Source organism: Eulemur rufifrons, chromosome 17 (genome assembly GCF_041146395.1).
Source record: "Eulemur rufifrons isolate Redbay chromosome 17, OSU_ERuf_1, whole genome shotgun sequence".
Lineage (NCBI taxonomy): Eukaryota > Metazoa > Chordata > Mammalia > Primates > Lemuridae > Eulemur > Eulemur rufifrons.
The window spans coordinates 44,043,834-44,063,416 of record NC_090999.1 but is presented as its reverse complement, the minus strand read 5'-3'; the positions used below and the strand labels follow the sequence as shown (position 1 = coordinate 44,063,416).

Genomic DNA, 19,583 nt, shown 5'->3' with positions numbered 1-19,583 from the left:
CCCCTCATAGATTTCCTTCATGTCTGGCCTAGACTGAAGGGAGCAAATTTCTGTAGCTACTATAGCTCCACTTTTTCATATTACATTTGTGTTGGGAACTGAAAGTGCTAGACGGGAAATTCCCTACGATTAATTAGAACTAATAAAGGAGCCCTATTACAGAGAACGACTAGCTTCCTTTGCCTATGGTTTCCCACCAACCATCAAATTCATAATTTAATATCATATGATTTTTCTTCATGTAAAGGAAGAGGAAATAAGATGGCTTAGATCATTCAGAGAGAGACCTGAATCTGAATTGAATTACACGACACCTGGTAATATTTAGAAAGGTCAAGAGCTTTAGAACCAGAAATATCCAGATTCTAATCCAACCTCTCTGTACAGGTTGTACGTTAAGTAAACTACATAGCCTGTCCGGGCCTGTTTCTTCACCTATAAAATGGGAATTGGGAATGCCACCACCTGGTTTGAGGATTATGTTGATGTTCAAATAAGATGGCAGATGAAAAGCATCTTGCCCTGTACTGAGCAAACACACACACACACACACACACACACACACACATATAAAAAACAGGTAGACAACAAATGTTTAGGTTGCTTTCTTCCTAATGGTTTTTAATTATGAGTTTTCTATAGACAAGGCCTTAAAAAAATCATCACAGACTTTGGTTGTAGACAAATCTGAACACAGATTAATACAGCAGTATTTCCCACGCTTGCCAGATAAGACTCACCTGCCCCTGCCTCTCCACATCCACCGATTACAAACTTCATTTTCCAGGCCTTTCTCCAGAGATTTTTTTAGTTGATCTGAGATGAGGTCTGGGAATTTGTATTTTTAACAAATATCCCAAGTAATGCTTATCTCCCAGGAAGTTTGGAAAATAGTGATGACAACGCTTCTCAAACTTCAACGAGCAAACCGATTACTTGGCTATCAGGTTAAAACGCAGAAAATCAGTGGGTCTGTGCAGGGCCTGAGATTCTGCATTTCTAACACTCCCAGGTGATGCAGATGTTGTTGGCCTGAGAACCACACTTAGAATGAGAAATGGCTTTAGGGTCCAGGGTAATTGGACCAGCAGTTATATGGGAAATATCTTAAAGCTCTATTTATGATGGTCTCATGTTGAGGTATAGGAATGAGTTAAGTGTCAGCCTCTGGGTGGGGAATGTCTGTAGGCTGCATCCCATTGTACTTACATTCTGTTATGGAGATTAAAAATAATGCCTTGAGGAGCCAGATGCACACCAGTAATCCCAGCTACTCAGGATGCCAAGGCAGGAGGATTGCTTGAGCCCAGAAGTTCAGGGCCAGCCTGGGCAACATAGTGAGACCCCATCTCTTAAAAAAAAACAAAAACAAAACAGGGCTTGGGCTTAAGAGATGTAGCCCTCACAGTTTGTTAGTGAAATATTATACCCCCAAACACTTAACTACATTTACATTAAAAATACCCCAAGTAAGGTAAAATAACACCATATGGATGCTGAAAATATGATACAAGAAATGATGCCCCCGAGTGGCAAGACCCACAAGAGCATGATTGTCCAGTTGACTGTCCTTTAATCACCTCAGTGGTTTTACCTAGTCTAGACCACGACAAATACCTTTGAAACTTCAACCTTTCACTTGTTTTCATTAACAAGTTCATGTATTGGCTCTAAATTGGTTATTTACCAGCTAATGCTGTGGCTGTGGCTGCTATTGGCTCTGTGATATCTATGCTTAATATCCTTTGTGGGTTTTTCTTTTATGATGCAGGCTGACTTTTCTGCATAGCGTGATATTCAAGTCCCATTAAAATGATCATTTCCGTAATTTTTAAAAATGTGATTCTTAGAGTGGGTTCCTCTAAGCAGGAAAAACCATAACATGCAGGCAGTAAAAATCATGTAATCACAATCAGTCCCCTTTCATCTTGTAACTCATACCGCTGTAGAACAGGGTGGGGGGCGGCAAGGCATGTCTAGTGGTAGAGGTTAATGTGTGGGCTGTCCTGTCAGATTGCTCGCGAGTTCAAGTCTCAGTCCTGCCTATCAGGAGGGTTAGTCACTTAACCTAAGTCTTGGTTTCCTAATTTATAAAATGAAGCAACACACAGTTCAAAGGGCATGGAGATTGAGAAGATGTACACAGTGTGGTAGCTGGCTCCTGGGACGTGTACCACAAATGGTAGCTCCCACTAACACTTCCTTTCTTGTTCAATTCAGTTCAGCAAACATTTATTGACAGCTCTTACGTGCTCCGGGGGATCCTGGAGTCTAGTAAAGAAGATACACATGTAGAAGCAGATAATTCCAAACTAACGCAGTGAGACGGATGCACAGAGAAGCGCAGACAGTGGGTCCACGGGCCAGCCCCATCCTTCCCGGAAGGCCTACTCCAGATGCCCAGGCCCCTCCTGCGTGCTGAGCTGGTGTCACCGAAGCTAAGAACACGTTTAAGGAGCTGGCCTTCATCCCAAAGAACATGGGAGCTATTTGAAGGTTCAAAGCAGGGTAGTGACAAGGTGTGCTTGCATTTGAGAAACTTCACTCTAAGGACACAGAACAGACTGGAAGGGGTAAGAGTGGAGGTAATCCGGAAAGAGACTATGACAGAGATGAAACTACGGCTGCCAGCAGAACAGTGAGGGGACAGGGATTGCACAGAAGAGCGTTTTGCAAAATCGGTGGGACTCAGTGATTTTTTTTTTAGGTGTAAAGAGAGAAAGAAGAGTTAAGGCAGAAAGCCAGGATCTGACTTGAAAGGAAGGTAGGGAATACAGTGTGCTTGAGAGAAGAGGCACAGAAGAGAATGAGGTTTTTGGACATTTAGAGTGTGAGGTGCCTGAGCAGGAGCCGAGTGGAAATGCCCCTGAAAGGAAAAGCCAAGGGGTGGGTGCAGAGGGAAATGCCCAGAAGCCCCAGAATGAGCCCTGGGAAAGACCAGTACTCACAGGGGGAAGAAAAAATTTTCAAAAGAGACAAAAACAGGCTGGAGAGAACTAGGAGAGAGCAGCGTCAGGGCAGGCTGGTGCTCAAAGAGATGGTCTACTAAGTGACGTCTTGAAAAGTGGGCTTTGGATTCAGCTGTACATCACTAGCGACCTTCGCCAGAGCAATGTTGATGCCATGGAGGACAGAAGCCAGATTCCAATGGGGTGAAGAGTGATACACTGAACTGACAATATCAAGTGCAGATTATTCCTTTGGGAGCTCAGCTGAGGAGGGACAGGAGGGAAAAGGTAAGGTTAAGGAAAGTGTTTTCTGGAAGGAAAGAGGAGGGAGGGAAAAGAGAACAGTGAGGGAGATGATGGTAACAGGTGGAGCGAGACCTTGGGAGGAGAAGGTGGCATCCCACAGATAGGGCATTTCTTCCCCAGAGGCTGCAGGAAGATGCTGAGTATGGGAGTGGATGCTGGTAAATTCTGCAGGCAAGGAAGGTTGGGAGAGAAAATAGGAAGGAATGAGAGGAGGACTTAATCCTGAAGAATGGACCGAGCGTAAGTTTAAAAAAAAAAAAAAAGGCAAACTGTTCCACTCAGCAAAAAGCAATTTTTCCATATTACAGAGTAATAATAATCACTAATATTTTTGGAGGTGGTACGTATATGTGCATATTGGAAAACACTTAGTCATTATCTTTCATGCTAAATTTTTATTTCAATGTTATGCAACTGCATAAGTATAAATATTTTGTTCAATATACAACAATTATGACATCCATAAGGAATTTCTTAGAGAAAATAAGACTGCAAACACTTTATTGCACAGATCCTAACAAACTTTTAAGCTGGTAAATCTACAGCTGGGAGTACTACCAAGGAGCACATCTTACAATCACACAGAGACTGACCAAACAGAACACAACTAGGAGAATTTCTACCAGCTGATTGGAGAGGTTTACAACAACAGGTATTACATGAATGCAACCTTAAGTACTCTTTACTCATCCATGATGAAAAACATATTTGGCAAAAATGATAACACACTATACAAAATATACATAAAAATATCATTTGTAAACAGCTAGTTGTGCTTTAAAGGAAATTGGACAGTTAAAAAAAAAAAAAAAAAGGCTGTAAACCATGAACTACTTCCCCGATAGACCTGCCTCGATGTCTGAGTGTAGAAGGATTGGATTATGACAACCACCAAACACAGATACGTATTATAAATGCTGAGAACACTTCTGAAACCCATTTAAGTTCTTGTAAAAGATGTGTTTCTTCTATAGTTTCACAAGGTAGTGATGTGGAATGGTTGAAACCACATGGAAGAAAATTAGGGACAAAGAAGAGACATTTTTCTTTTTTTTGTTTTTTTGTTTTTGCCCATTACCAACTCATTTTACAATCAAGGACAACTGAGTAGTTGGTTAAGTTATGCTTTTGTTTTCGAGGTGGAGTTTATAGCCTCCCTAGAAGATTTACAGTCCACAGGGCTGTATATTATGCTGTGCTTGGATGAACAATTTTATAGCCTGAAGATGCTAAGACATCCCCGAGGGGATTTGGGTGCTGAATTAGTTATTTGCTGGTAATTTTTTTCTCTTAAAAAACGAAATAAAAAATTCCTGCTATGGTTCCCATGCATCTAATGAATACTTATCTGTATTTTCTCTTAGTGCCTTAGTACTTACAACAGCAAGTGCCATATTACAATACAAAACAAGCCACCAAAAAAAAAAAAAAACCAAAAAACCTGCAACAAAAAAAAACACCCCAAAATCAGAAACTTTCAGCACTAAAATGATTTGACAAATTCTGCATATTCCACAGTATACAAAATTTAAATAAGGCTTAGCAAAAGTAAAAAGGATGGTCACATTCAAGCACCAAATAGCTCCAAGTCTCTGTTACAAAAATGCTGCTCTTTATTAATAGTTTTTTGCATACAAATAAAGATATCATGTTATGAAATGTATGGAGCTACTTGATGCATCAGAAATGAATGTGAAACCTAGGAACTTGCTAAAAACAGCAAGCTTCATCTACAACATAAGGCCCCAGCTATGTATTAAAATGTATCTGATGTCCTGATTATTCCTTAATATATATGCTATGATGCCCAAAATCCCCCCGCCCCCGTTCTTTTCCTCACAAAAGCAAATTTAAAACCTCTTCCAATGCCTGATGCTTATTACTTGACCTAAGTACTAGCAGATTTGTGTGCAGCCAGCAATTTTCCTTTTAATTCAAGAGCAGGGCTGGTTCTGGACTTCTACAAAATGTGTGCTTCTTGGACTACTCACTCACAGCATAAAGGCTTGAGTTTAACAGCTTGAAAAGAAGGGAAAGGAAAAGAACAGAAATAATGCTGATGTGTGTTTATAGTCCCTGCTCTACTTCAGGTGAAGACCAGACATACGCATCCACAGACAAGGACGACTGGCCTTTCAGACAGTTGGACCCAGGATCAGAACGTCCATGAGGACGACTGTGAAATGGAAACGGCTAGCTCCGTTTGTCCCGGCCCGTCCTAACGGAGGAGGACGCCAAATGCAGTGACTAGAGGAGTTCTTGCTTTAGATCTGGAAACATAGGTAGCCAGATATAGTACTATCAGAAACTCTGGTTAAAAATACACATAAAAACTCACAATCTACTGTATTTAGGGCTTTCTTCCATCTTTAACTTCACTTAGAGCGTTTTAGCTTATAAAAATGGAACCTTGAAATAGTCTCTTAAACCACAGACCAAAATATGGGGGTGGATGTGCATATACACGAATAGGAGTGTATCTATATTTTTACATACACCCAGTTTTGACCATTTTGCTTCACTATTACATTATGATAAACCGTAAAGCAAAAATCTTATTTAAAAAAAATAAAAAGCTGTAGTAAACGACGCAATCAGCAGCAAGGTATAGACTCCACATCCCAAACCAAACACGTTGCTATTTATTTACAGAGAAAATCTTTTTCCTCAACAACCCTCAACTGTAAAGGTGTTTTTTTTTCCCCCCCATACAAACACTATCTGGTAACAGTTTTACTGGTTACAACTGGGAAGGCATCTGGAAGAAGGTCCCTTCTTTCTTTCTTTCTTTCTCTCCTTCCTCAATGAGGCTCCGCGCTCCGCCTGGCGGACGCTGCCACACAGTGCTGGTTTCGAAAGGTCGTCAAGACACAGTCACACATTCAGGCCGGGTCACCGCAGGCCAGCCCCAGGGTCGGCCCCGTTACGAGGCCTTTTTGTGAGGGCTGCTGCGCAAACTCTCTTTCCCCCGCCTCTGCCGCACCACAAAGTCCTTCTCAGAAGAAAGGGCGATGGGGCGGTCAGTGCTCGGGGCTGGCGAGGGCTTGGTCACTTCTCTGCCCGCGTTCTGCTTCCTCGCCGGGGGAGGCTCCTTCCCTCTGGTTTCTCCTGCGGAGGCAGTTACAGACAGCGCCCTGTCCCGGTGGCTGGCTCCGCCCGTCACGTTTGGGTCAGGGTGGTGCGACTCCGGAGTGGTGGTGGAGATCCGGAAGGATGGCAAAGAGTCGCTCTTTGTCATTTGGGTTCTGCCGTCCCCGCCTGACTGACACTTCCTATGGTCCCTATTGCTGGGGGCTGGGGGCTCAACTGTGCCCCCATTGGCCTTGGCAGCAGAGGTGTCGCCGTTGGTTGTAAAGGCCTCTCCGACTGCTGGCCTGGCTTCAGGAAAGCTGGAGGAATAGCTCAGAGACTTTTCCAGGAGGGCGGCTGATCGCAAAGAACTCTGCCCCGTGGCCGAGGGTGACCGTTTCATGCTGCTGGGCTTGCCTGCCTCAGTCAGTGGTTTCTGGGGACCGAGGCCCTTCCCCACGGCTGCGGCCGGCCTCTCCGCGCCTTTCAGCCAGGTCTCCCCGTGCACGGGGGAAGGGCTGGACTCGAGCTTCTCGCTGTCTGCTGGGACATAAAGTGCTTCTGTGCATTTGTTCCCTTCAGACTTCCTGTCAGTGGTGGCCTGCTGACTTGGGCTTTTGTCTGTCAGTCTGCACAGAGGGGGGCAATCTTTCACAGTGGATGGTTTGGGGTGCTTTGGAGATAGGTTTTGTGTTTCGCTGACAGTGGAAAGTTTCTGCTCCACTGACTCGCTAATCCCTGGGGGTCCCTGCCGTGGCAAATGCGAGGGCTTCTCCGGCATCTCGGGTGGACGCCCACCACCGGTGGGTTTCAGTGTGGTGTCTGGAGGACCCCCTTCAGTGTGCAGTGGGACAGAGGGCCTACTTTCACCCTGGCCAATCGCATCGCTGGCTTTGTTCTGGGAGCCTGGGATGACAGGGAACGCATCCAACCCACTCTTACCACTGCCCTTCCCCTCTCGGCTAGAGCCACCGAGCGTCTGAGTGATAGGTTCTTTGCCCTTCGCGGCCCCGATGCTTGGTTTCTGTGAGGAGAGAGACTTGTCTGCATGCTTAGACTTGGGAGGGCCTGGGTCAGGGCCCAGCCGGGGCTTGTGGCTGCTGCTTTCGCTGGGCAAAGCGGCAGGCTTGGGAGGCTCTGGGGGGGCCGGGCTGGGTTCTGCAGCACTGGGCTTGGTCCCCTGCTCTCTGCTGGAAGTGTGGCTCGGGGAACTGCAATGCTGCCAGGAGGCCAGGCTGGGCAGTTCCTTGGTGGTCGGTGGGGGCTGAGGGCTACTGCTGAGATGCCTTTGCAGAGGTGGTTCTTTCCTTTCCGGGTCCTTGGGACCATCTTTCTGCAAAGATGGGAAACTGGAGAGCTTTTCACTTTTCCCACCGTCAACTCCAGGTGGCTGCAGAGACGGCCTGGCAGGAGGGGCTTCAGGCTTGGGTTCTGTGCCGCTTCTCCCCTTGCCCAGCTGCTTCTGACAAGGAAGCCCAGCTGAGTGCAAAGAATCCTCTCTGGCCAGGGGCCTCACCTCATCCCGGCCATCTCTGTGGCTTGTTTTCCCACAAGGCCCCGGTGCTTTCTCCATGGCCTGGGGCTGCGTGTAGAAATCCGGGCGGGTCCTTCCCACCGAGGGGAGATTTCTGGAGTTGTCACTGCTTTTAGCAGTTTCCGGCAGGTATGGCTCCACGGAGGGGTCTCTGCATACATCAGCCCTTGCAGCAGACCACTCGCTTCTGCCTGTGGAAGGGACCCTTTCAGACGATTCCCTCAGGCCTGGCTTCTCCTTGGAGGAGGCACCTTCGGGTGGGAGTGGGCCCCGTGGCCTGGCCGGGTCGGCACCATGGAGGCTCTGCCCCAGGCAGGAGAGGAGCTTGGTGTCGGTGGTGTGGTCTTGGTGTTTTGGGGGGCCACTCTCTCTCCATTGGGGATCATTTCCCATGACTGTCACCAGGCTCCTGGCAGCAGGATGGGAAACCTTCTTGTCCTGCTTTACTTCTGGGTCAGGCAGGGGAGCTGCTGGTGAATTCTGGAGACCCCGGCTTGGGGGCAGGAATCGAGGCTCAAGCAGATGGGATTTATTCATCTTTAAGCTGGCAGGAGAAGGCTCTCTTGGATTGGTAGTTTCTCCCTTTTTCTTGCTGCTGCCAGGGAGAGCCGGTGGCATAGAAGGCCCCACGTCACCACCTGGGCTGGGACTCTGGGCAGGCTCTGGTGAAAGCAGCTCTGTCTTGGAGGCCTGGGGTCCAGACAGGAGAGCGATGTCCAAAGTGCCCTCAATGGGCTTCAGGCATGAAACAGACCTGCCTTCCAGCTTATACTCGGAGGGGCTTTTCCTGACAGGGGACTCGGGAGCAACCAAGCCTGGCTTCTCTGCTCCACTGTCCACCCGGCCAGCTAAGCCCTTGAGGGGAACAAAAGAGACGGCACTGATCTGGGCCGCGTGGGGGCTGCTGATAAAGGCTCGGCTCTCAGAGGCTGGAGGGGGCTCTTGCTGCCCACTTATGGGCCGGACTGGGTTCCCTGGTAGGCATTCGTGGGGACTAGCTGTCATCTTGGGCTTCACCACGGGGCAGAGGCTGTCGTCTTTGTCTTCAAGTGACATCTTCCTTCGGAGGTAATCGATATTGGCCAGCTTGCTGTCTAACTTCTCACATCGCAGAAGGTCCTTGGCCTTCTCCGTGCTGTCGACAGAGTGACAGAGACCGTCCTGGAGAGTGCCGGGAGTGGAGGCCCGTTTGAAGTCCCCGGTGCCCTGGCTGTGCTCCCCGGGTGCCAGGCCAGAGCCGGCCACCGCCACTTCGGAAGCGGCGCCCTCGCTGGCGCGCACGCTGGCCTGCTTGTGAAGCGCGTCCTTCAGCAGACTGCCCAGAGACTGGGCCTCCTGCATGGCTGCCTTGTTTTCAAAATGATGTGACCTTTCTAAAGACTTCGGATAGATTTTCTTCTCTCTCTCTTCTAGCTTAAAGATAGCAAGGTTTTCCAAATCGCCCCCCAGTCCGTGGGATTTCTGGTGGGATTCCTGTTTGTCGGGGAATCCGTCCGGTTTCTTCACCACCACCTTGGCCTTCAACTTGTCCCGGTCCAGCTCGTCCACAGACTCCTGCCGGCCCAGCTTCCGGGAGACAGGGCGTTTCAGGCAGCCTTGCTCCACCGGCCGGGCGCGGCTCAGGGGCGGCGGGTCACACACGTTCTCCTCCAGGCTCTGCAGCGTCGCCTCCCGCTGGGACTGCTCCCGCTGCACCTCCTCCTGGGTCACCTCTAGGCTGTGCTTGCGGGAGCACAGGTGCTTCTTGTCGCTGCTGTAGGAGGGCGACAGCTTCTCCTCCGACTGCACGCGCTTGAGCAGCGGGGACCTCGGGGGCTCTGCGCTCTTGGGCCTCACGATGTGCCTGACGATGGTGGGAGGGGAGTGCATCTTGCTGGGAAAGGCTTGTGTGATCTTGGAATTGCCGAGGGAGTGTCCCAAAAGAGGGGATGGGGAACGCTGAGGGGAGGTAGGCTGGGGGGTTGGAGAGGGTGTCCGCGCCAGCGGGGAGAGCGGGATGTTGCCAGCCGACTTACGCCTTCCGGAGCGGTACCGCTGCCCACCGAGTTTGGGGGCCAGACCGTGGAGGGTGCTGGGCCGGATGTGCCCTGACCCCGCTGGGGAATTGGGAGCACTAGAACTTGGGGAGCTGCTCTGGGAGGAATTAGTACCTGTGGGTGGAAAACAGAAGGCTGTGAGCATCCATGGTCATGTCCCCTTTTAATTCTACATTTGTAGCCCATACTGTTATAGGTAAGGCCAGGTAAAAGTTAGCAAACTGTCTCAGCCTATAACGAGTGAAATAAACACTTTTCAGATAAACTTCCCCATATGAAAGTTTAGCCCCAGACTTCTCGCCTTATTTTATTGGTCAGAACAGCTACATCTTATGACCTCCCTGTAAATCCTGTATCATTCACATCCTCAACCTGCTTTCCTTAAGGTGGAATAAGCTTCATGCTTTTCAGGACCTCAGATGGTAACTTTGCCTCCTCTCAACTCTCCCCTGCTGTCCAGACCAGGGAAGTCACTCACCGGATGGGAAGTCGGAGGGGGAGCGATAGCTTGGCGTGGGAGACCTGGGGGACACGCTGTGGGTGGGGGACCCTGGCAGGCTCTCTCCTGACGACAGCGATCGGTTCAAGCAGGAGAAACTCCGGCTGGTGTGGAGTAACGGAGAAGGCTGCTTGGCTAGCTTTTTGAAAAGAGATCTCCTCCTAGGGTGAAAACAGGAAAACATGGACCAGAGTCTACTTTTAGAACTATCCCTGCCTCCCTACAATACCAGTGTAGTCGGTTCAAAGGCTCTGTCAGAGACAGTGAAATGTTTGCAGACCCTGTTAAATAGTAGGCTACCACTTTTATATTAAAACTTTTTTATGATGTGTAAAGGCACAGTCTTTGGTAGCACACAACAGAAGCTCTCTTAAATCCCAACACTTTTAAGAAGAGCCAGGAAAATAGGAAAAATATATTAAAAATATTCATTTACTTGTTAGATTTACAAGGAAGGTGTTCTTTGCCTGAAAGCTTCTGAGTACATATCCTCAAATATGCTGACACGATTTAACTGAGAAATAATACTAAGTGAATCTCTGGGAGAAAACCCATTATCCTGGGTACAGAATTCTTTAGTGGTCATACACCGGGCAGAGGCTTTATCACTGAAGGGCTGTTTGCTGTGCTTATTCCGCTGTGGGCTCCTGAATATTCCTGACAACAATGGAGGCTGTGCATTCACATAGAAAAACCGAGAAAGGTGAAGCTGAAGTGTATCGTATCAGCAGGGCAGCAGACATTGTGCAGCATTAGAAGCAAATGTGCAGTTAGGGCTCAATGAGCACATCCTAAAGCCAAAGATCACAGCTTCCAATGGCTTGTCAGGGCACGTGGGTGCCCTGGTGATGGAGTTCTTTTACCATGATATAAGCCTAATGCACCCTGAGAGCTTAAACAGAACCTGCACACTGCGACCACTCAAACAGTTTGTTCTGTATGACTGAAAGCATAAATAACACCTTAACTGCCATGAGAGTTGTATTTAACTCACTTCAGTTTTGACCCTGGGGGCCACGTGAAGCATACATGATATATTACTTGTTGATGTTCTTGTTACAATTAATATTGACAATTCTAAAAATATAGATTAAATGAATAGAAGAAGTCAATACATTTTGTTTTTCTATTTATGTTTACCTTTAAATTTTTTTTTTTTTTTTTTTTTTTTGTTTTGAGACAGAGTCTCACTCTGTTGCCCAGGCTAGAGTGAGTGCCGTGGCGTCAGCCTAGCTCACAGCAACCTCAAACTCCTGGGCTCAAGCGATCCTCCTGCCTCAGCCTCCCGAGTAGCTGGGACTAGAAGCATGCACCACTATGCCCGGCTAATTTTTCTATATATATATTTTTAGTTGTCCATATAATTTTTTTCTATTTTTAGTAGAGACGGGGTCTCGCTCTTGCTCAGGCTGGTCTCGAACTCTTGACCTTGAGCGATCCACCCACCTCGGCCTCCCAGAGTGCTAGGATTACAGGCGTGAGCCACCGCGCCCGGCCTACCTTTAAATTATACTAAAGTTTTGACTCTATTTTCATAATAAAATACTGTGGCCCCAAGGAAAAGTTTCTGATTTTTTTGTGTGGCCTTCAATGTGTTAAAATGTAAAGCACACAAAAAAGAAAAGAAGGATCCCAGAACTTGTGTGTGCTTAATTTTAATCAAAGTAATAATTATACTCAGGTTGAAAAGTCATATAGTTCTATAAACTTATAATGAAAAATAGCAACTCCTCTACTCTTTCTCGCCACTCCCCAGGGAAACCACTTGCTACTCTTTTACCCCTTTCTCTTCCCATTTGTATATTGGTAAACGATGTGCTTACCCTGTGTTTGAGTTTTCCAGTTTTAGAAATTGTCTGTTGATCTTCCACTATGAAAGATGACAATTGAGCTCTTGTACAGCCCCCTCCTACCTTTTGACCAAACACTTCCTCCCTTGTCTGATCCTCCAAATATCGCTATAAAATTTTGGGTTAGAAAAATGGCTGGTGTCTTATTTTATGTTATAAATATTGTTCACAGCCGGGCCATGAGAAATATAATTCTGCTTCCTTATTTATTTATTTTTCCTAGCATTAATAAATCATTCTTTTTTGTTTGCTTATTTTTCTACACTTCTATCATCAAAAAATCCTCTTAATTTGGTAAGATTTCATGAGGTCAGAGTGGGTAAAGGAGAATGCTGTGGTGCTACGCAGGAGGAACACCCACAGAGCTGCCCGGCAAGAAACATCCCTGCCAGGAAGACACACACGCATCTTGCGGGCGTCTGCACAGAGCACAACAAGACAGTCATCACTGCTTCCCAGGCTGCAGACGTGTAGGAGCTGGTTAGAGTTCCAGTCCACGAAACAAAGCCCTTTTATTTCTAGGCTTACTTGGAAACTTTAAAGATATAGTTATTTTAGAATATCTGGCATTTTTAAAAAAGTGGCAACTGTTTTTAGATAATGTAAAGGACATTTTAAATGTAGATTTAATGTTATTATAAAAACTGCCTGAAAGTCCAGTTCCTCAAATCCAACTCAACTGAAATGGGGAAGCTTAAAAAAACAGCAAAGGACTTTTCCTGGCTTTCACATATGATAAGCAGCAATCTAAATCCTTCTACCATGTAAATATGTAAATCCTTTTACTATGGAAATCAATGCTATTATGACTATGAACTTTAATGTATAATACACGTGAACCTTAACATGAAAGTTTTCAGAGAGAAACAGATCTTTCTCCTATGTAAGCATTTAAGGTAAGTAAGGAGTAACTTTTCTTCAAGATGGGTATACACCCAACTCACAAATACCATTAAATAATAACTTCACTAACCTTTCTAGACTTTCTTTCTTCTTAGATTTCTTGCTCCGCCTCACCATCCGGCTCTTATAGCTGTTTCTCCTGGCTGGTCCTGTTTTGATTGATGTGTTTTCAAAAGGAGTAGTAGTGATTGACACCTTATTTCCACTCTGTAAAAAAAAAAAAAAAAAAAATGAGGTGGTATTAAAGGGAAATGCTGTGATGAAGCAAGATCAGAAGAGAGGTAGGAGCTTCAAAGACAAATAAAAATAGACATGAGCATGCATATGAAAGGCCTTCCGTTTCTAAACAACCCTCCCATCAGTGATGTCCTGACAGAATACAAACTGGGTAGAAGTTTCTTTAAGAGGGTGGGCTCTGGAGTCCACCGATCTGAGTTCAAATCCAAGCTCTGTGACCTTAGCAAGCTGCTTACCCTCCCCCTCTGCCAACTTTCTGTACCAGCTAACAATATCATCCTACCTATCACACAGGGCTCATGTGAGGATTAAGTAAGAGAAAGTTTGCAAAGCCTTTTGCACCGAGTGTGACACATGGAAAGAGCTCTATAAATAACAGATATCTTCATCCATATGTATTAAGTATAAATGTGCCCAGCGGCTGTCTGCTCTTGGTTGATTTTTCTTTTTTCTCCTTTTTGTGTTTTTCCTTTGGCTTAGAAATTATAGAGTAGCAAAACTGAATGAGACATTTATTTTTTAATTTTTTTTAAAAGGTTCCTTTTCTATCGCCATAAAACCTGTCAGCTTGCAGAGCTGGAGAGTTTATGCCAGCCAGTAGGAAACCTCTCTTTAACCAGGTCACGCAAGGTGAGGTAATTCCTGGAGGGTTTCTGTGTCCTTTCACTCAATCCTGGGACAGGGGCTTGCTGGCCAGGCCCTGGGGACAGAGCTGAGTGCAGAGTCAGCAGGTAGGTGGAGGGGTGCCCAGGGCAGGCGGCATCAATTATCCCTTCTTGAATTTCATAACAACCAGGGGAGAAACATGTCCTTTGCAAAGTCAGAGATTGCCCTGAAACCTTGAAAATACAAGTAATACAGTAAGAAGGGCCTTTTTAAAAGCCCATGCCCAGAAGACATCTACCAGCTGAGGTCTGAATGGTACCAAGAGGAAGGAGAATTAAATATGGTAGGGGCAGATGACTGGGAAGAACAGGAAATGACAGTTTTCATGATAACATCTATTTCCTCTCTGATTTGGGAAGTAATCCATACCATTATAAGAAGAAAATAATAAAGTATAAATAAAAAAAATAAAAACCATTGAGAAGCCTACCACCCAGCTACCACTCGTTATATTTCAATGTATTTCCTGCTGGTCTTTTTTCAGGTATGTATAAATACGCACTTACATACACATGCATTAATAAACAATTTTACTCTTATTATATTTACAGTTTTACGTTGTTTTTCATTTCACGTTACATATTTTTGATAAACTTCCCCTTCATTGTTAAATATTCTTTAGGAATGTGATTTTTACTGACTACATAAAATATTCCATCAGATGGGTGAATCAAAATTTACTTAACTATTTCCCTACTGCTCTTGTTTTCTATTTTCCATTTTTGTAAGTGTTGACACTGTCTCTTATTTGTTTTGGTTATCTGTATTTCTTTAGGGAATGATTTGCTCATGTCTTATATCCAGTTTAATATTGGAAAGTCTTCCTATCTTATCATCGGTCTTAGAGTTCTTTATATATTTAAGATCATATAATTCCATACATAATGTCATATTTGTAGAAAACATTTTAGGGAAATGGGGTTTTAACTGTAACAAGACCAAAAATAATAAATTAGGTATTCTACAGGCAAATGTCAAAACTTTAAAAATAAATCTTTATCTATCAGTATTCTATTTATTCTTTAAATGAAAAATTCAGCTTATATGTAAGGTCTACTAGTGAAGGTTTTCTGGAATGAGGTCTTCTTTTCACAAATTAAGGCCATGCCGAAATTTTAGTTCTTCCTACGGTGAAGGATGGAGGCAACACACGTGGTTAGAATTCATCTTTCCTGAAGTTCTCTCCCCCTCCCCACACACGCAGAGCGGACACAGAGCCGCACCACCTCCGGGGCCCAGTCCCGCCCTGCTCTTTCCTAATATGATTCAGCCTAACTTTTACATCTTTACCCATAAGAGATTAACAATGCCACCTGGCATTTTAAAACCACATTTTGATCTTTAAACCATTTTTCAAATATAGTCTCTCAATTTATTTTCATAACTAAGGCATGAAGGTTGTTTGTTTCATCCTCAAGATTTGGAAGAAATTGTTATCCTTATTCTACAGATAAGGAAAATAGATTTAGAGATGCTGATAATCTTCTATCACAAGGCCACAGAGGAAGAACCCGAGCCTGGCTCTCCTGCCCCTCACCCCCAATTCCCTCCTTCCAAACGCTGGTCCCTAAGGGCAGGGCACGCTCTGGTCCCCTCTGCTCCTCCTGTGCCTGGCACAGTGCATGGCTGGTGCTTAGTGCACAGTGGAAGAACCAGGCACTTCACTGACACGAGGCACAGTCAAGGTATCAGATTGTCAAAAAGAAGTGAAGGAGATATAAGCATATCATAAAATTGTATTAGGCAAAAGTAAATCCTGGAAATACATATAACATCAGAAAATAGTGAAGACCAGGGCTTGTTAAGTGACAGCACATCACTAGGCTCTGCACAAATAAATGTTCCTTCCCCTACAGAAACGAAACCCAGCTTGCTCTTTCTTGTTTTTATATATAGCTGCTCCAGAGTACAATGCACTGGACTTATGCACAAACACCAAACTCTCTAAGGGGAAATGCAAGCACAAAGGATGCAGAGTGCAAATATTAGGTTGGAAACATCAATGGTTACAAAAATGGCAAAGGAATGGAAAAATAAGAATAGGCGAGATTTGCAAAGCCTGCCACCTGGTGGATCCATTCAGCTACAGCCAGCGCTACCGGGACTACTCAGAGGGGCTTACCCGGCTGCTTTATCCAAAATTAACTTCTCTTGATTAATGAGTAACTTCCTATCAGAGAAATTCCATGGCATTTGTTTAAAAAATGAGCACCACCAACATGCAGTCAGTAGACTGTTAAATGTTCAATTAGTTCACTTTTAATGTAAACTATTTCGTGATTAGCGCACAGCTGGAGGAAAATTCTTTTAAACAGGCTGACTTGAATGCAATAGCAGAAGTCAGGTGGTCCAACTGCTTCTCGCAGTCTGGCTCTGTCTTAGCTATCAGTGGGTCTTGAGTAAACCACTCTTGACTGCCTTTACATTTCTTTCTCTGCAAACCGCTGATGGGCGGTGGGCTCTCTCTGCATCCCTGTGTCCTCACCTGTTCACCACCCAGCCCCAGCCACCTCGCACACTTTATCCTTACATTAACCGAGGTTCCAGCACACGGGTTCACCTGTGTACGTCATATGCCTTGAGATCCCCCGCCCTTGCATTTACACACCTCTTCATTCTGCCTAGACTGTCCTGCAGCCCCTTTCCATATACTGAATCTCCAACCCTCTCTCAAAGCCCTGCACTGACAACCCTCGATTCTTTGACACCATTCCTGTCCACCCTGGAGAAAAGCCATCTCTCCTCAGAACTTCTGGCGTGTTTACAGTCCGTTATCTATGTTAACACTTTGATTGTAGCCTGGCGTTGCCACCGTTTCCCCCTGTGGACATGAGACTCTAAGTTATTGGCAATCAGAGACGTCATGCGCAGAGCAGCACCCTGTAGCAGGGGAAAGCACAGGCTCCAGGGCTGCACTGCCTGGGCACAAATCACCTTCTGCCCCTTCCTAGAAGACACGCTTGGGTTGCTTTGTTAACTTCTCTCCGCTTTGGTTTTTTCCATCTGTGAAATGGAGCATTTGTATTTATAGCACCTTCCTCAGAGTGTAACTATGAGGGTTACTTGAGTTTATTCCTGTCAAGCACTTATAACACTGCTTGGCAGGTACCAGAAGTTCTTTCCCCATTAGCTATTCATCCATGTCATTTCTGTGTCACCTTTGCAGCACTCCACACAAGGCTTGCACATATCAGAGGCTCAGTAAATACATGAGAATGGTAATGATGCTATTTGACGGTCCTCATTTTAGCACCTGGAGGCTCCCAGAGTTCATGGAAAAGACTTTTCTGAAGCAGGGGCTGGTGAAGTTTTAGGGCTTCTCTTATGCTTTGGGGATTTAAACCAATGCTATATTAAAACAGCAACCTGGCTGAGTGGAAAGTTTCTTGGATCACAGAAGTTAAGCCTGACAAGTTATCATGGGATCAGGGAATAGCGCTGGATCAGTATGGTCCCCACTCCTAACTGTCATGGGTGAAGAACGATGAAAGTCTGTTGATGAAGTTCTGTTAGGCAGATTATCAAATGGAGGTGCCCTTGTAGCAGGGCAGGAAAGGTGTGAGGTGCAGCTGGAGGAGTACACTGTAAAGGACGTTGAGCTGGATAACCATGACATTCTACACACCCATGGATCCAGGACGCCAAGTGACTTTGGGCAAGTTTCCCTGTGCGTGGAAGTTAGCGCTTCCCTAGTGGGTTCACTTTGAGTTTGTGAAGGTAAATGAGCCCAAATGAAACGTGAAAAATGCTTACTATGTCCATGATCCCAAACATAAATATTGTGCATGTACTCATGTGGTTCTATTAAACACATACACACAACCCTCGGTCATAACCTCTCTCCACCTTTCTCTGATTTTACAAAATCATGAGATTTTGTAAAGTACTTGGCAAGTCTACAACACTGTGTAGACAGCATCCAAGAATACCGGAGTGCAGCGCCCACGCCGATGCTAAACCCGCGATGGCGCGCAGGGGCCCAGCATTGACACCAGTCGCTTTACACTCTTCGTTCAAGAATCGTTGGTTAAATTTGCAAGAAAGCTGCATGATTACACAGTTCACTGGGAAGATAATTAAATCCCCTGTATCCTCTTTGTTTCACTACACTCTGGTTACTCCTCTTGAGTGCTTCTTTCATGAAGCGCAGGCAGGATCCTCTGTCTGGATTTGTGACAGAGCACCCCACGGCTTCCGAGGGTGCCGGCGGCTCCACTCCCCTGTGTGCGGTGACACCAGGGGCTGGATCCAGGTTTCAGGCATGGAAGCGGCTCCGTAACCAGACCAGGGCACAATGTTATAAATGGGATCATCTGCGTCTGCTAAGAGACCTTTAGGGGAAATACACATTCAAATCTCATAGAAGCAGGAAGAGAAGTTTTAAAATCCAGAATCATATTAAAATACTTGACAGAATAAATCATGAAAGTGATCCATTATGTCTCAGCAAAATAAATAGATGCATATTTCTCAATAGCTATATTTCAGTCTATTATTTCTTATTCTGATGTTGTGGAGAGAGATATCATGTGACCTAGAGCTATGCCATGGCAGGAGCTATTCTGCATGTAACACAACAGTGTTACAAAGAATACAGAAGACAAAACGTACATCACCATTTGAAATCCCTCTAACCTTTTTTAAGTCACAGATGCCAAGGTCTGGAAAAGCTCTAGCAGAATGAATGATCACTAGAAGCATGCACGCCTACAGAACACAGACTTCTCCAACACAAAAGGTCAAGAAAAGGGCACCTAGAAAAGCTCAAGGAGCACTTTGGAGGCAGCAAGCACCTCTGCCCATCTCTGCAGGCCCTGCCAACTGGAAAGGCTTATTTTGGATGTAGGAGACAAAGGGAAAAACCGACTTCCCCGGGCCCTTCTCCACAGGGGTGGCTTTGACCCCACGATAGGGCACGACAGACCACAGGATTCAGTGCAGCGAGAGAAGCAGCTGGTCACACTCATGAATTTTTGTGTCTCCCCCTGACTTTCGTCTCTGGGAATCTAGGATCATTCCAGGTGACTTTCACAGCCCAGGGATCTCACAGTCAGCAATCCTGCTCTGCCTCCCATTTCTTGGGCATTTTCTCCGAGAGAGCTGTTCCATCTCAGTTGGACAAAAGATATTATCAGAGACAGATGCTGAATGGGATTAAAAACCCCAGATCTGAGGCACTGAGGTGCCGGAAGTGGCATTTGCTTCTACTCGGCAGCCATACAGCAAACGTGTAAGCTAACCCCAGTCATCTTAAGGCTTTTGCTACCAAACTGAAGAGCATGTTCAGCAGACGTGAATTAGGACACAACAAAGTAGCCATGTGGTACCTGGCTTCCCCCGTGCTCACTTCTGCACTGCAAAAGGAGGACTCCATGGTTCACCTTAATTCCACAAACTTATTGAGCCCCCGGTCCCCATGGGGCCTGAGCCCAAGACCAAAATCCCGTTAATGCCATGAATTAATCAACAGCAATAACTCTCCTATCTACTACTTCACATGGACCTTTGGATATACATGCTGTTTACTACTCCTGG

At 45.6% G+C, this 19,583-nt stretch overlaps 1 protein-coding gene across 10 annotated transcripts in view; it reads right to left on the bottom strand.

Annotated features, from left to right (window-relative positions):
- Positions 1-3,634: 3,634 nt before the first annotated feature.
- Positions 3,635-19,583, bottom strand: part of MAST4 (microtubule associated serine/threonine kinase family member 4) — a 510,487-nt gene continuing 494,538 nt past the window's right edge. For 9 of the 10 annotated variants that reach the window (XM_069492549.1, XM_069492550.1, XM_069492551.1 and 6 more), the window contains 3 exons: positions 13,216-13,352; positions 10,372-10,553; positions 3,635-10,007 (listed from right to left, as the gene is read on the bottom strand). In XM_069492549.1, coding sequence (XP_069348650.1) covers positions 6,178-10,007; positions 10,372-10,553; positions 13,216-13,352 — 4,149 coding nt within the window. In that variant the 3' untranslated portion in view covers positions 3,635-6,177. The remainder of the gene's footprint in view (positions 10,008-10,371; positions 10,554-13,215; positions 13,353-19,583) is intronic. The other variant, XM_069492548.1, reaches the window with a different exon arrangement.